Consider the following 17,285-nt stretch of genomic DNA (forward strand, 5'->3'; position numbering starts at 1 on the left):
TCCTCTTTCTACACTCAGAGATGGAAGCTCGGGAGATGTGCCTGACGGTCTTTTTTTGCCCTCCCTCCCTGCAGGACAGTAGCCCACCCTTCTAGCCTTGCAGACCGTGAATGGGATGGCCAATGTGAATCCCGCCAGCCGCCCTCACTACGCCTCCTCCATCCCGGTGCCTCGTGCTTCCTCCCAGACCAGGATTCCTACACCGGGTGCTTCTCCCCAGCTGCGGCCGCGCCAGGCCGGCCTGGCCCTGAGCCCACAGAGAGCGGCCTCCCCCAGACTGGGAAAGGCTGCAGGTCCTTCTAGAAACTCCTCTCCTAGGGCCTCCCGGGGGAGAGGCTCTCCCAAGTTTGCTGGATCTGTGAGGGAGTCAGCCGAGGATGGGGAAGTCTCCTCCAGCTCCCCATGGAATAGTCCCAGGACAACCCCGAAAGCAGTCCTCTCCAGCCGGGCTGGATCCGGAAGAATTGGGGAGAGACAAAGCACCCAGGGAAAGAAGAAGAAAGCCCAGGAAGGGACTCCAGTCTGCCAGACCCGGGGCAGAAGCCCTTCTCGGACGAGCTTTCACGGAGAAACTCAAATACCAGGGGCTCCAAGCGGCCCAGGAAAGCCTCCAAGCGGCCCAGGAAAAGACCAAAGAGATATAAACTACAAAAGTTCTGGGACCCCCAGGTCTTTGGAGCCTGATGAGCGGGCAGCTTCATGGGCTTCCTCGCCAGTCTGCAGCCCAGCGCAGGGCAAGCGCCCCTCTCCCTCTCCGGGGGCCATTAGCTTCTCCTCGGTCCATCAGCAGAGTCAGCCAGTCACAGCCACGGTGGCTCCCTTCCAGTACAGGTGAGCTGGGGTGCAGGCAGGGAGGGAAGGGGGAAGAGCCATGCTAGGACCAAGGGACAAGCCAGAAGAGGACAGGGACCCTGATGATCAGTGGCTGGTAAAGGCCAGAGGGCCCCAGAAATACAAAAAGAAGTTAGGTAGATGGAGGCCTACAGAGTTGGGGGTTTGGAGAGCTGAGATGGGATTGGGACTCTAAAAGGGGACAGTGACGGAAGCTCTGATCTTTCTCGACTCTGGGGAATCCACAACAAAAAGAGGCTCATAAGGAGGGTACCCCTAAAATGTCCATTTTTGTTCTCTGGAACAACATACAGATTGGGGTGTCATGGAAGCTTAAGCAGCTAGATACATAGGTAGCGTCAGTCTCACCCAATTCATTGTGGGACATTTGCCAACACTGTGAGTTAGACCAACTCTATTGGCTTGGGCACTACGCCTTTACTTGGTAAGTAAAATCTACACTGCTTGTTGCACTCATAACACCTTGTACCTGTCTGTCTGTCTCTCACTTGCTTGCTCACTCCACTTGCTATAGTGCCTTGTGCGTATCTGCTTATGTGCCTGGCATATCAGGAATTAGTAATGCTTCTTAGACAGGTGTTGCTATCATTGTCGGTGAAGGTGGCCAGGCCAGTATTCACAACAAGATGGCCAACAAGCTAGTATCTCCAGTTTTTTTCGGACACTGCAAGTTGATTGCATAGAAAAACAAATGCTTAGTCAACTATGCTTTTTTTTTTTTTTTTTTTTTTGAGATAGATCTAGATCTCACTCTGTTGCCCAGGCTGGAATGCAGTGGCACGATCTTGGCTCACTGCAACCTCCGCCTCCCGGGTTCACGCCATTCTCCTGCCTCAGCCTCCCTAGTAGCTGGGACTACAGGTGCCCACCACCATGCCCAGCTAATTTTTTTTTTGTATTTTTAGTAGAGACAGGGTTTCACCATGGTAGCCAGGACGGTCCCAATCTCTTGACCTCGTGATCCGCCTACCTTGGCCTCCCACAGTGCTGGGATTACAGGTGTGAGCCACCACGCCCGGCCCACTATGCTTTTTTTATTTTTTCTTTTTAATAAAAATATAATTATACTAAAATGACTTCAGTAAGTACACTAAATTTTAATTACTAATTATTATATAGTTTAGAAATGCCCAAATGCAAATTAAGTATTTTCCTGACTAAACTAACTTCCTGTATTTTTTGTCCTATCCTAATGGAAGGAGAAACTCTCACTTATATTTTGGGTGTAGAAAAACTTGTACATCATCCCCTACACACCAGGGACCTCTGAGGCATCAAAGCGGCTAGAGTTGGGGGTAGAGAACCACTAGGAGCTTTAACCTTCAGTAGAAGGCAATTTTTGTATCTTAATCTCTGAAAAATTGAATGCAATTCAATATTACAGGACTAGGCCTTTGGAGTTCAGGACAAGGAAGTGAATGGTCCCAATACACCCTGCACGTGTTTAGGCTTCATTTAGACTGTTACATTCAGTTGTGAACACCACATTTTAAAAGGACATCGACACACAAAAACACATGTAGAGCAAGACTGACGTGTTGCTGGGGGATCAAAAAAGGTGTTATAGGATGATGAAAGGAACTGAAGAAGTTTGCTTTGGAAAGGGAAGGCTTAGAGAGGGTCTGAGCACTGTTTTCAAATATTTGAAGGGCTGTCATGTTGTAAGATGAATTAGATTTACTTGGTGCAACTCCAAAGACCTGACTCATCACCATGGTGGTTAGAAGTTAGTTCAAGACAGATCTGAGTCTCAAGATGAAGAACTTTCCAAAAACTAGAGAGGATTACAAATTGACTGCAAGGCAGTGAACTCCCTGTTATTGCAAGAATTCTAACTGACTCCATAGCCAAAGGGAGCTCTTACCAGGGTGACCCCTGGCTCTCAAAGCATATCTTCTGCCTGACTGTACTGCCTGCAAAGTGCACCGATGCTTCTTTTCCTAAGGGGCAACTCACTTATGTCCCTTGTGACTTTCTTCACTTTGATTCTGCAGCTGATGAGAGAACTCAAGAAGCAGAAATGCAGGGCAGGCCTTCCTTTGAGTGGCCTTTTTCCAATTAGTAAAATGTTTCCCTGGTGACTCTTTGGCTTTCTTCTCCTACCTGATTCCCTTCATTTTGAATTCATTCTTTGGGAAAAAGTGTCTAGGCATTAAATTGTTTAAGATTTTACATTATCTACCTTACAAGTCCTCTGGTACATTCGGAACCTGACATTTTCCAAAGAGGTCAGAATTATTCATCCAAATATTTTAATGCAGCTTAAACAGAACCATGTTTCATTCATCCAGCAAACATTTGTTGCATGTTTGCATTTTAAACAGAAATGGAAATGTGTCACACCACCCCACCTCCTAGACCCTGCCACTTTTAGGCTCTGGATTAGGGTTGGAGAGAAGGTCATGGCACAAGCAGGAGTTAGATTAAGACTGAGGACCCTCCAAGATGCTGCAGGCCAATGGGCAGGCACCCAGCACAGTCTGCAGGGCCTAGAGCTGCTGCTATGGCAGCTCTGCCAAGGGCCAGGCTGGGCCACCCTTCCGAGCTTCATAGCCAAGGAGGTGCCATCTGCTCCCTAGAATCCACAGACATTGAGTTTTCATGGAAATCTCTCCTCCTTCCCCACCACCCGCCCCAGGATCTCGGTCTTCTGCAAAGCCCCAGTGGAATGCAGAAGCAGAGGTCACCTGCTTCCCTCACCATCTCCAGCCTGGTCATGACTGACCTGCTTCTCCAGGGAATGAATCCTGCAGCCATCTTCTCCCCTGCCCCATCCTCCACAGCCCTTTCTTTTCAAGGGCCTGGGTGTGGCCTTCTCAGTGAAGCTTATCTCCTGTCATCCACCACCTCCCTTTGGACCCACAGAAGGTGCAATGCCCCGTCTGCTCTCAGAAGACCCCGGTCTCACACATCTAATTCCATCACATCCTCAACCTCATCCCTCTCTGCTATCCTGGAAAAGAGCCACAGCAGCTTCACCGCAGCCCTTCCTGACTTTTCCCAACTGCCAATGCACCCTCCACCACTTCCCTAACCCTCAACAGTTCTCTTCTTCCTGCATTGGGTGGGCCTTGGGTCGGACTTCAGTTGGAAGTATGGTTAATGGTATAAGACGCGTAGGGTTACTGGTGTCACTACTGCAATTTTCTTCTCTCTGATTCAACCTCTGCCTGACTTCTAGAATACACAGTGCTGTCCATTCAGGTTGAGAAGTGAGGTGGACATGGAGACCTGGCCATGTTTAGAGAGGTAGAGGAAGATGTGGATAAAAATATTGAGCAGGCCGGGCGCGGTGGCTCAAGCCTGTAATCCCAGCACTTTGGGAGGCCGAGATGGGCAGATCACTAGGTCAGGAGATCGAGACCATCCTGGCTAACACGGTGAAACCCCGTCTCTACTAAAAATACAAAAAATTAGCCAGGCGAGGTGGCGTGCGCCTGTAGTCTCAGCTACTCGGGAGGCTGAGGCAGGAGAATGGCGCGAACCCGGGAGGCGGAGCTTGCAGTGAGCTGAGATCCGGCCACTGCACTCCAGCCTGGGCGACAGAGCGAGACTCCGTCTCAGAAAAAAAAAAAAAAAAAAAAAAAAAAAAAAAAATATATATATATATATATATAGAGAGAGAGAGAGAGAGAGAGAGAGCTGACTGAGATTAGAGATAAAGCCTGCCGTCCTCAATATTTCTGCTATTGGAGTTTCTGGCCTATATGACTGATGCAACCTCACCCGCTCTTGCATCATATAATGGCACAATAATGATGACTGTAACTATTCCTTTTTTAATTTTTAGTTTTTAATTTATTTATTGGAGACGGCCTTGCTCTGCCCTCCAGGCTGGAGTGCAATGGCACAATCATAGCTCACTGTAACCTCAAACTTTTGGGCTCAAATGATCCCCCTGCCTCGGCCTTCCACAGCTCTGGGATTAACAGTTGTGAGCCACCACCCTGGCCTATTCCTATTTTTCTTTTTTTTTTGAAATTAGATCTCACTCTGTCATCCAGGCTGGAGTGCAGTGGCACGATCTCGGCTCACTGCAACCTCCACCTCCCTGGTTCAAGCGATTCTCCTGCCTCAGCCTCCAGAGTAGCTGAGATTACAGGCATGCACCACCAAGCCCGGCTAATTTTTGTATTTTTAGTAGAGGTGGGGTTTCACCGTGTTTGCCAGGCTGGTCTCAAACTCCTGACCTCAAGTGATGTGCCCGCCTCAGCACCCCCACCTCAAGTACTGGGATTACAGAAATGAGCCACCGCGCCTGACTGCCTATTCCTATTTTTAACACTGGTTATTGCATACCTGCTCTGGCCCAGACACTGTGCTTAGCTCTTTACATATATGATGTTAATCAATGAAACAGTTGACACATTATATAAAATTCCCTCTCCCTAGTAGAATGTTCTGTTACTCTCTCACCGGTATGTTGCATCCTCTGCTTCAAAATCCCAGGTCCATTCTAATTTCTTCCAAGAAACCAACCAACCCCAGTCTTTCTTTATCCCCTTGGCATTCATGTACTTGGACAGACATTTAATTGACAGTAAGAGCCCGGTGCAGTGGCTCACACCTGTAATTCCAGCACTTTGGGAGGCTGAGGTGGGCAGATCTCGAGCTCAGGAGTTCGAGACCAGCCTGGCAGACATGGCAAAACCCCATCTCTACAAAAAATATGAAAATCAGCTGGGCATGGTGGCTTGAGCCTGTAGTCCCAGCTACTTGGGAGGCTGAGGTGAGAGGATCACTTAAGCTCAGGGAATCAAGGCTGTAGTGAGCCTTGATCACACCACTGCACTCCAGCCTGAGTGACACAGTGAGACCCTGTGTCAAAAAAAAAAAAAAAAAAGACAGAGAAACAGTAGTACATGGTGATTGTCCCCATCATACCAAACACCCCCGGGGCCAGGATGAGGCTTCCTGCTTTCTCTAAGGACACCCCACCCTGCCCTACACCCAGCATTCACCTGAGGGACCTGAGATACAAAAGAGCTCAGCACGGTTTAAACAGCTTAGAAAAGGCTGAGCAGAAGCAGCAAACACCTGACAACCCTAGACCGTAAAACTGATCCCAGCCTTGGCGGGGCATCTTTTCACCCCATGATGCAAGCCAGACCCAGAGAGGAGAAGAGATCTACTCCAGGTTATACAGTGAGTTAATGGCAAAATTGAGCCCAGAGTCCCGGCCATCTAGGCACTGAAAAAAGTGAAAACTGGAGAGAGAGAAAGACAATCTCAGTGGCACTGGAGACTCTCAGGGTTCCATGGCCCAGCCCTTCAATTTCCCCTCCTGCCTGCACAGCCCTCCCCTCCCCCTCCTGCCAAGCTGCCAAAGGCTCCATTTAACTGGAGACAGCGGGCGGATGGGTGGGCGGGCCAGCTCCCAGAGCCTAGGGTAATTGCCTATAATGAAAGCTCCCACAGCCTTTGTTCCTGGGAGCAACTGTACAGTTGAGGTTGTGCTCAGAGGTCTGTGTGCACTTGGGAGCTGGTGCCCAGAGACCTCACCCTTCCTTCCTGCTACCACAACGGGCCCAGCAAGAGACTTGTCCTCCCAGGAGTCACTGTGATTGCAGCTGAGCCTACTCCTGCTTCTTTCCTGACCTACCAGCTGCCTGGACTACGAGCAAGCCCAAAGCCTGTGTGCCCCCTGTGCTGCCAGGAATCAATGACTTCAGCTTCAGAGGGAGCTCTTCCCTGTGTGTATGTACAGGGCTGTACATACTGCTCATCCTGAGGGCAAGGATCATGGCAAGCCAAAGGACCCAAGGCCTGGAGTTGCTAGGGTATCCCTCTGCCCTATAAGTGATAACGTTCCTGGGAAATGGGTAGATTGTAGAACGGCAAGGGGTGACAAGCATCGGGCTTCCCAGTGTCCTCTGGGGCTCCCTGTCTGGCGCAACTTTGCGCAGAAGGCCTGCTGCCTGCTGGAGGGCAGGCGTGTGCACATACCCATCAGGGAGGGACTGGCCCTGAGTGGTGCAGGGCACTATCAGAGAAGAAGAACCAAGTTCTAAGAGGGTTTTCTTAGCCCCATGGAGGGGCTTAGAGACTAGGAAACCTCTACCATGAGTGATTACCCTTTCTTGGTCCCACAGGTTGCAAACTGACCAGAAATCTGGCCCCCTCTCCCAGGGCAGCTGGGCCCTTGATGGCTACACTGAGCCCCTCCATGAGACTGAGGAGAGCTTCTCCTGCATGGGTAAGTGCTCTGGGGGAGACTTCCTCCTAGGGTCCGGAGGCCACTGCGCTAGGACTACCCACATGGAAGAAGTGACCTAGGCTGGATGGGTCCATCTCTTGACAAGGAGACATCAACCTGTGAATTGCACTTTGAGTTTTCATTATGTTTGACTCAACCCAGGATTGTTCCATCAAACCCAGGAACCCTTCAGGGGCAGCATAGGAAAGTGGCCAGGGGGTGCCATGTTTATCTGATGTCCAGGCTCTGGGAGTCACTGCATGTGTGTGTCATGTGAGAAGTCGTGACACACAGGTAACAAGCTAGGAGTGAAAGCCAGGTTCTGAGTGGTGCCCAGGTTGAAAAATGAAGGTGCTGGAATTAGGGAGGCAGGCCAGAGCCATTTGGCTTGCTGCCTGACAATGCTTCCCCTCCCAGAACCACTTTTAACAGGCCACTCCCACACATGTCCCCTTCCCCGTGTCATCCTGTAGTCACGACATATCACCTGAGCCTCAGGAATGTGAGATTCACCAGGAAGATCCCTAAATCTCAAATACAGCAATATTCCATAAGGGCAGAGGCACTGATGGTCCCGGGTGCATCCTCAGGTGCTCAGTGTCTCTGAATAAATAAATGATGCATGGATGAGTGAGTGTCTTAGGTACCATAGGTCAGGCCCTAAGTGGGTCAGATTCAAAACTCAGCAGCACTTAGGAACGTGTGTTGATTTTCTTACAACATTGAAAAAGTATCTAGAGGATGGCTATGATTCACACCAGGGGTACACGAGGCTGCACACTGCAGGGAACCAGGTCAATCCTTTACTTTCCCAGACAAAGGGAAGCTTGCCTCAACAAAGTAATGAATTTCCTTTTCACAAACCTGAGATTGTCCAGAGGGTTTGTCTTCCAGCTTTGTCTCAGTGCCCTGCTCCAGCAGGGCAAAACTAGGGCTTAGAACACAGCCTGACCCTGAGATCATTGAACAGGATGGTGTACTGCTTCCGTCTTCTCTGTGCCCTGCTGGGCAGGTGACCGGATTTCCCTTCTTGGCTTGGGAGCCGGAACCTTTTGAGCCCTTCCTAGGCCTGGTCTATAGCAGTGATCTTGGAGCCACTGCAACCCTAAAAACAGCAGCAACACTCATTCGTCCATGACAAGCCTTGTGGAGGAGGGTTATGGGTTAAGGACTGGACATTTGCAAAGCAAGCCATCTCCTCCCACAATAAGTATACATGCAGGAGAACCAGGGCATGGCAGGGGACAAAAGGAAACCAAATTTCTCTGGCACTGAAAAGTCATCAGAATTAGAATGTGGTAACCAGGAAACTATGTGGAGCTCTATTTTTACATTTGCAGTTTTGTTAGCGTAATGGCTTCCTCATGTGGATGCCACATTGTTAGAGCCTAATGATCTCCATGCACCTAACCCAGCACTCGTTCACGATTATTATCCGATGAGTTGATGAGAGGACTTTTACTTTTAACGTCTGCTTCAGACTAGCATTAGGAATTCCCCAGGCTTGTCAGCTGGAAGACCACCCTCACTGGTTAGATGTGAAACTGTCTGCTAGATCACGGTTGGGTTCCTCTAGGGGGACAGAATGCTGGGGAACCTTTGGAGGAGGGCTTTACTAGAAAAGTGAGAAACACTGGTTTTCTCCAAGGCTCCTAGGGAAGGGGAGCAGGGTTCACAGCACTGCCTCTGCTCTGGTGCTAGCTAGTCGTCATGGTGACCCATCTCTGCCGAGGATACGCCGAGCTCTTTGATGGGTTGGATGGGGAGAGAGATTTGGGATTTGCCTGCCTTGTGGAAGAGGCTGTGCTCTTCTGAGTGTGAAGAAAACAGAGAAGAGAGGAAGAGAGGAGGCAACTGAAGGGTTTCATTTTATGCCTTGCCCTCTCACTCCCAAAGTCACTTGGGGCATGACATGACTCATTCATTCATGTATTCCTTCATTCAATCTACAAACCATCAGTGAGTGTTTGCCTTGTGCTGAACACTGTGCTTGACACTGGGGTAAAAGACAAATAAGACTTTGACCTGCCTTCAAGACGTTCACAGCCCAGGGATTCACTCTAGTGAGACTTATCTAGAGATTTTGTTGGGATCCCAGAAACTGTGCCCAGTGACCTGCCCCTATAGGGGTTGATAAGGCAGCCAGTCGGTCCTGCCTCCCTCGCTAGGCCCCATGGCATGAGGAAGGCGCTGAGCTTATTATCCCATTTTATAGGAGAATTGGGTGCTTTGGAGAGTACTCCATCAAATATTTATATAATTCACAGAATCCAGCATAGTTATTTCACAGTTATTGATCATGTTATTTCCATATCAATTTGTAGATGGCTGGGGATTTGGGGGCTTTTTTTGAAGCTCATGTATCTTCCCTTCCTGAAGATGAACTCATCTTGCCCCCCCATCACCTAGCACAGTGCCTAGTGGTCAGCATTTTGGTGAAGGAATGATTTGAATGAATGAGTAAGGAATTCAATGTAAGTGGTGGCAGAGCTCTAAAATTCATCGTCTATGAGCCTGTTTCTTCTCTACCAGCTGAGAAAGACCAACCAGTCTTTCTCTGCTCCTTTCCCAATATGCTCCACTCTGGCCTCCAAGTTCACTGAATGGGTTTGGGGGGTGAGTGCAGAGTCTCTGAGGGGAGTAGGAGAATACCAAAGAGCTTTCTCAGCCTTGTACCACTTTCTTACTTAATCTGCCTGGACTCTGGGCATAGAGTCCAAATAAGGCTTTCTAGTATTTATATAGCAGGAGGAGAATCCCATGATGACTTGCCTCCAACCCGGGGTATTGGGGATGTTCTTCATATGTCCTGAAGGCCATCCACCAGCAGCTGCCTAGGGCAAGTGTGGAAATGCCCAGCCCACCGATGTTTGTACACGTGCCCCGACCCTCCCTGGTCCATCTGATTCTGTTGGTGATAGCCCAGCACGGGTCCCATCTGCTTACTCTCCCTTTGGGCACAGTGAGCACCGGGTAGTGCACAGACCACCATCAGATCTTAATTTGGACAGCCAAGAGAAGCCAAGGCTGACATTACCGCGTGCCCACGTGTGTGAGGCTGTGTGCGAAAGGTCGCCCCAAGGCTTATGCAGATTCCTTAATGACTTCCACTTTGTGGCATGTTTGAATGAGCACTAAGTGGACCCACAATGAAGGGATCTTTTTCTCATCATAGCATGTGTCATCGGGAACAAGCCAGAGCATCCTCCCTGCCTCTTTCTCACAGGAGGGTTGATATATAGAGAGAATGGGTGGGGCAGTGTGGAGTTTGGCTTCACACTAGGGCTGTTTTGCTTTTCTTCCTCTTTCTTATCCCTTATTGAGTTGGCTCCATCTTTAAGCCACAGTGAAGTTTTTCGTGCCTTGTGGATTTTAAATAGAGCAGGGATAGAGTCTTCATTCTAAGGAAACTTGCAAAGCTAGCATGCCCGGGGCAGGAGCAAGGAATGGTAACTACTCTTTGGGAGAGGAGTTTGTTCTGGGGGTTTCAAGCTAAATCCAAGTATTCCTGGACTACAAATGACTTGCATCAAAGAACATAGGAAGTCAAAGCTCTGACAAACTTCACAGATCTCGCAAATTTGGCCTCATTTTCAATAGGAGGGAGAAGAGACTCAGAGAAGAGAAATGACTTGCTCAGGACTGCATAGGAAGTTAGCAGGTGAACTAAACCAGGACCACTGCTTTTTGACTCTTTAAAAACTAAAAAGAACTAAATGGTAATAATGACTATCATTTATTGAACACCCTACTAGGTGCAGGGCATAGTGGCAAGTGCTTTATGTAAAGTCTTTGTGAATACCTTATGCAATCCTTTGAAGGTATTATTATTACTCTGTGTTACAGATAGGAAAGTCAGGCTCAGAGAGGTTATATAAAACCTATCTGAGGACATCCAGCTAGGAAGCTGTGCCAGGATTCCATCCCAGGCTTGTCAAAAGGCCACACTCTTCTCTTACTCCCTGCCTTCCCATCTGCCGCCCACCAATGTTTGTACATGTGCCCTGTACTCATTCAGTCGCACACTGTCCAAGTTCAACTCAGTCTCTCTTAGCCTCTGCCAAGCAATGAGGAAGGAAATGGGATCAGTGAGCCACAGTCCCTGCTCATATCTCCCTCAATCTGAGCAGGTCCCAAGCTGCCACTGGCATCCCTGTCACTCCAAACCTATGTCATTTCATGCTGAGTTCACACCGCTGTGTTCTTTGCCCTCTGGGGACCTCCAGGCCAAGATGAGCCTTATGTCCCAGCCATCCGTGGAGAGAAGACATGCAGACAATTGACTAGAAAGTAGAACAAGTTCAGGAGTTCAGGGGCAGATGATATTAGCCGTGTTCTCAGAGCTTCAGCAGGTTGGTGCTGTTGTGGGGCAGAGGTGGCTCGGGAGTGTGAGGGTCTCTGGAGACCCTGTTGGATAAACAAAGCAGCAATCTAGGACCTGGTAGGCTTCCAAGAACTGGGACGGGAAGTCATAACAGCACTAGTAGCAGCAGCCGACACTTACCACGGCTTACTGTGAAGCAGGCATTGTCATAAGCACCTTTAATCCTTCTAACAACTGCATGAGGTTTGGAATCTAACTCCCTACTTGCCTTGCATCGCAGCTTCCTCCCTTGCTAGCTGTGCAGCCTTGGGGAACTTATTTGGTCACTCTGTGCCCCCGTGTCCTTGGTTGTAATCAGGGATGATAACAGTGCTTTCCTTATAGGGTTTTGTGAGGATTAAATGCATGGATATTGGTAAAGCGCTTAGGAAAATGACTGGTACATAAGAACTGCTCAATATGTGTTTGGTGTTATTTGTTACTGACTCAAGTGATATTATTGCCACACTCACTTTGCAGATGAGGAAACTGGGACAGACAGGTTAAGTGGCTTGCCCAAGGTGGTCTAGCCAGGATTTGAACTCATGCAGCTGGTCTTCAGAGGTCATGCTCTTAACCATACATTCCATGACCTCACTGGAGGGGAAGATGACTCAAGTCTGGGAGTTCTCCCAGGGAGGCCAGGAGAGGCAGTGGGATCACCAGCCTGGCTCTGGGAGGGGCCATGAAGGAAGAGGCCAGAGAAGTGAGGTCATCCAAGGTACCTGATGGAGGGGTTTGAATCAAAACTGCAGGGGTCTGGATGCTATATCTTTAGAGGAGTACAGGGGGAGGGAGGAGACTGACTTTTCAAGACAATATTTGGCTGGGAAGGGGATTTATCCCAAGGCAGTGGATTTGACCCAGTGTTAGCCTTTTCAGTGGAGTGGCAAGAATAGCAGAAGCTGGTCAGCTTGGATCCTCTTTTCCCCACAGCTACCTTGGACTCAGGCCCTCCCACTCTAAAAGGTGTGTGAGTGATTCTACGTGGTTTTTGCAACTATGAGTGCTCCACATATAGTACAAATCCCTTGTTCTCCAGATCCCGATTGTGGTTCCAGAAATCAAGAAATCTTGGCAAGACCCAGCATCCCTGTTTCTTGCTGCACCAAGAAAACCAGGACCTCTGCATTGCCCAACTCCAGAGGAAATTCATATCCATTTGCTAATTTTTTTTTTTTTTTTGAGACGGAGTCTTGCTCTGTCGCCCAAGCTGGAGTGCAGTGGCACAATTTCGGCTCACTGCAAGCTCCGCCTCTTAGGTTGATGCCATTCTCCTACCTAACCCTCCCGGGTAGCTGGGACTACAGGAGCCCACCACCATGGCCGGATAATTTTTTTTAATTTTTATTTTTAGTAGAGACGGGGTTTCACTGTGTTAGCCAGGATGGTCTCGATCTCCTGACCTCATGATCCGCCCGCCTCGGCCTCCCAAAGTGCTGGGATTACAGGTGTGAGCCACCGTGCCCGGCCCATTTGCCAATTTTTTATAAAGCACTTACTGTGTTCCAGATGCTATTCTAGAAGCTTGGAATACATTTGTGGACAAAATAGGCAAAGACTTCTGCACTTGTGGGCCCTTTATGATGTAGCCTAGAGCTGTGCATTGTACAACCTGTGCAGCTGTACATGATCTACACAGTGGCCCTGGACAAGCCCCAGCTCTGGAATATGTCTCCCACCCTAAAGAGCAGGAGCAGAGCTTTTAACCTCATGACACTCCTGGGACTACAAGCAACAGCAGTCTGCGGGCCACCCTGCTTCGCCCTGAGTGCTTGAACAGATGAGGAAGGTGGTAAACTTTCTCCTGTGGTATTCCTAGAGAATTACCCCCTATATCCAATACCTGTCTGTCCTGCACTTGGCAGCCTCTTAGCAGATTTTTAGAGATTCAACTCTCCAACCTGCAGTGATCTGCTTCATTCAGCTCCTCCTAGAAAATCCCAACCCCTTGTTTAGTTCTCCATGTGTCTATGAGCCATGGAAAGGTTCTGGGGAAAAGGACACTTAAGGAGAGGTGGCCGGTTGACAGGAATCTCTCCAGATCAGACTACTCCATACAACTTCAGAGGTTGTTATCCAGGGAGCTGTGGAGCAGTTACAAATTTCAGCTATGGGAGGCGGAACTAATTGCTAAACTTCCACCGCTGCTGCTCCCTACTTCTCTGGCCAATCCAGGTAAGCCTCACCTCAAGTGCAGCTCTGAAGATCTGGCCCCTGAGGTCTTTGCCCCATGCCTGGGCAAAGATTGGTCAGCCCTCCTTATAACTCTGAACTATGGTCTCCCTGGGAAGGCCCAGAGCAGACAGAGAGCCTGCCGAGGGGGCTTTATCTCAAGAAGTGCTGGCTCCACGCCAGTCTCGGCCAAGGCTGAAGTCTCCCTGCAGCACCACTGAATGGGCAGAAACTGGAACACACCATCCCATGCCCCCCCAAACCCCTTTGTAAGAGGATTAGGGTCCCCTGGTGAGAGACTTCCCTCCCCACTATAAGGCTGCGGGCAGGCTTACACAGAAGGAGCTCCAGGGAGAGGCAGTTGAAGAGAGTGAGGTGACGCAGACACAAAAGCCAGAGAGATTAAATGCTGAGAATTACCCCAGCCACAATGTTCATCCTTGAAAAGGGCGGAAGGAATAAAAAACCTGCCTTCCTGGGTGGTGGGAGTCCCAGGCTTCAGAGGGAGCAGAAGATAATTAAAGGTCAGAACTTATGAAGGGTCAGCAAGTGCGGGGCCATCCACGCCAGACCAGATGAGCCCAGGGAGGAGGGGAGAGCAGAGAAATGCTCAGTTGTCCCTTCTCTCAAGAAAATCCTTCCAGGAGAAGGAAATGAGAGTGTCCTGAGGTATGAATGACTGAGGTCAGATAAATAAGAGAACTTCCTGGCAGGAGGAGAGCTCAGCCCCAGTGGAAGTGGAAAGAGAGCAGCCTGAGGTTCGTATAAACACTGGCACAGTCCAGGGGCAAGAGCTGACCTCATGAGCTCACTGCATCCTTCCCGCTGAAGAATCTGAGGTTGCGTGCAGGCAGGAGGGAGCACAGAGGTGGCAAGCCCCTTGTGATGACATCAGGCCCTGTGAAAGGCAACGTTCTCATCATGGCATTGGAACTCCCACCCATCACACCAACGAATACTCTTAACATTTGCAGAGCAATTTTCATATTCCAAGTAATTGCCAGTGATTATTCTATTAAAATTCATTGAAATATGAGTCCACGGCATTCCTCTGTTAGGTTTAATGCCTTATTCAAAAACCTAACAAAACTCTAATAAAGCACAGAGGTGCCAGCAGAGAAAATGAGTGCAGCCACAAAATGGGAATATCTTTCTCTCTAGGGTAGTAAGAAGGCCAAGTTTCTTTAAACCATCTGTCCCAGCTGGTTCACACTCAGATGGGTAAAAGCTTCTCATTACTTTTGCAGTTGGCTTTACTTTTTTAGAGTCAAGAACCTCTTTAAGAATTTAGCTGATATTACAATATATCCCCCCAGATAAATGGACATATTTACAGTATTTGGCTTATGTTTGATGGCTGGTACTGTGAACCCCCGGAATCCAGTCTGTGAACATAGATTAAGAAATTCTGTTCTAGGGTAGTGATGTCATCACTGTTGACAAAGTCACCACAGGTTTGGGCCTTGTGCTTTTCCTCATCAGATTGTTGGGTTTGTGTGGCCAACAGTGAATTAAGGGGATTTACTGCAGAATAAGATTATCTCCAAGGTCCCTCTTAGTGTTATGATTTAATGACCTTAAAACATCCAATTCTTCATGGACAGGTCAAATTCAACTCTAGATTTGCCCATCCCAAAGGACACATGCTGACACAAGGAGTTTGCTTGTCCCCATCCAACACATGGGCACAGCCACAGGCACACACCCTACCCTCTCCTTCCTTTGCCTGCCTGGAGTTCTCCCTCCCAGGCCTGCAGTTGCCGTGACAACGGATCTGGGTGGGTCATGGTCTAAGGGCGATGTACCTGGGTGGTGCAGCGCTCTGCTGGGGCCCAGTGTGCAATATCCACCCCAGTGGTGTGTATGGGACAGTTGCCATGGCAACATACAGGAAAAGTACATGTGGGAAACATCTGGACTTCTTATCCTGGGCTCTTTATTAGCCTGAAGAGCACAGAGATCTGATTTTAAAGGAGTACAGTTTCAGACAGAGTACCCTAGATTAGGTGTTCTTTTGCCTTTCCCTACTAGAAGCCCCTGAGCAGAGGGAGCAGAGATTTTCTAGCTCCTACCCCCACCCAATTTCTTAGATGACCAGCTGTATATATTCTCTTAAGGTCACATAGCAAATCAAGAAGACAACCCAGAACCCCCAAGACTTGAGATTAGGGAAGTCCTCAGAAGATCCTGACCTGTTGGGACTGTCAGGTCCACTGAAAGTGACCAAGACCCTAGGACATAGGTCATGGGGCTGAGCTATGAAGCAACTGGTGTTGCTACAGACCACCAGCTCTGTCTGCAAGATTCTCCTCTGCCACATTCTCACTCCCAGGATTCTGTGGGGCAGTCTTAATGTGACTGCAGTCCTAGACCCATGCAGACTTCAGGTGCAGCAGGTGTCTGGGTTACAGGAGCTCCTCAGCAGGATAGGCAGGAGAGTCAGGGCCCTCCTTCCCATTCTTCACTCCCCCTTCTAATGCCCAGTCCCCCTTTCTCTGCCAGGATCCAAGACTTTCCTGCTGTTGGGTTCTATATGTCTTGGAATCACATGCAGTTATTACATTAAGCAAGTCTCTAGAAATAGCTACATGGTGATAGCATGAAGTTATGGGAAGATGCGGAACACACAGACCTTTATTCCGTTTCTGATTCCACCAGCAGCCTGCTGTGTGGTCTTGGGCAAGTGTATTTCTCTGTAAAATGAAGATAATGGCCGGGCGCGGTGGCTCACGCCTGTAATCCCAGCACTTTGGGAGGCCGAGACGGGCGGATCACGAGGTCAGGAGATCGAGACCATCCTGGCTAACCCAGTGAAACCCCGTCTCTACTAAAAAATACAAAAAACTGGCCGGGCGAGGTGGCGGGCGCCTGTAGTCCCAGCTACTCCGGAGGCTGAGGCAGGAGAATGGCGTGAACCCGGGAGGCGGAGCTTGCAGTGAGCTGAGATCCGGCCACTGCACTCCAGCCTGGGTGACAGAGTGAGACTCCGTCTCAAAAAAAAAAAAAAAAAAAAGATAATGATAGCCCCTGCTTCAAAGGCTTTTATGAAATGATGAACATTACATGTCTAAGAGGGTCCCTGGCAATAGGAGGTGCTTAGTAACTGTATGCTCTCCTGTCCTTCAGTTCAGCAAGCATCAGTGAGCCCTTACTAACTAACCTATGTAGGGCACTTACAATTCTGCTGGCAGGAGAGGATATCTCCCTGGGATATAAGTAGGCAGAATGTGGGTACACGGCCCCTGACTATAATCAGTGGGTAGGAAAGGCAGAGCAGTGTGCGATGGGGTAGTCTGAGAAGGCCTCCTGGAAGAGCTGGCTCTGAAGCTGGGCCTTGAAGGGAGAATTGGGTTTTAATTCATATAACAGAAGGCATTCAGGAAAAGGGCAGAGCAAAGCAAAGGTGCAGAAGTGGGGTCAGACCTGGACCAGGGGCATTTAGAGGAAAGCATTAGAGGGCAAGTTTACCAGCAGGTGAAGCCAGAGTGGGGAAGGGCTTGAGTACTGCGTGTTGGCCAGCACTGGCCTCTAAGGCAGCCAGATAGCAGAGGCCGGGAGACTGTCCTTCCCTGGGAGGCCATTTAGGTCATCAGGTCAGAGAGATGATTCTCTGTAGGAGATCATGGAGTTCTGGCTTTAAAAGAAGGGAGGTCTCAATGCTTGGAGATCTGGACCCCACTCCCCAAGGACAGGAAGGAG

General features: G+C 49.2%; 1 protein-coding gene across 12 annotated transcripts in view; it reads left to right on the forward strand.

Annotated features, from left to right (window-relative positions):
- NAV1 (neuron navigator 1) overlaps nucleotides 1-17,285 on the forward strand; it is a 288,011-nt gene that overhangs the window by 86,430 nt on the left and 184,296 nt on the right. For 11 of the 12 annotated variants that reach the window (XM_033197725.1, XM_033197726.1, XM_033197728.1 and 8 more), the window contains exons 2-3: nucleotides 75-831; nucleotides 6,945-7,048. In XM_033197725.1, coding sequence (XP_033053616.1) covers nucleotides 116-831; nucleotides 6,945-7,048 — 820 coding nt within the window. In that variant the 5' untranslated portion in view covers nucleotides 75-115. The remainder of the gene's footprint in view (nucleotides 1-74; nucleotides 832-6,944; nucleotides 7,049-17,285) is intronic. The other variant, XM_033197735.1, reaches the window with a different exon arrangement.

Source organism: Trachypithecus francoisi, unplaced genomic scaffold (assembly GCF_009764315.1).
Source record: "Trachypithecus francoisi isolate TF-2019V2 unplaced genomic scaffold, Tfra_2.0 Lachesis_group5, whole genome shotgun sequence".
Taxonomy (NCBI): Eukaryota; Metazoa; Chordata; class Mammalia; order Primates; family Cercopithecidae; genus Trachypithecus; species Trachypithecus francoisi.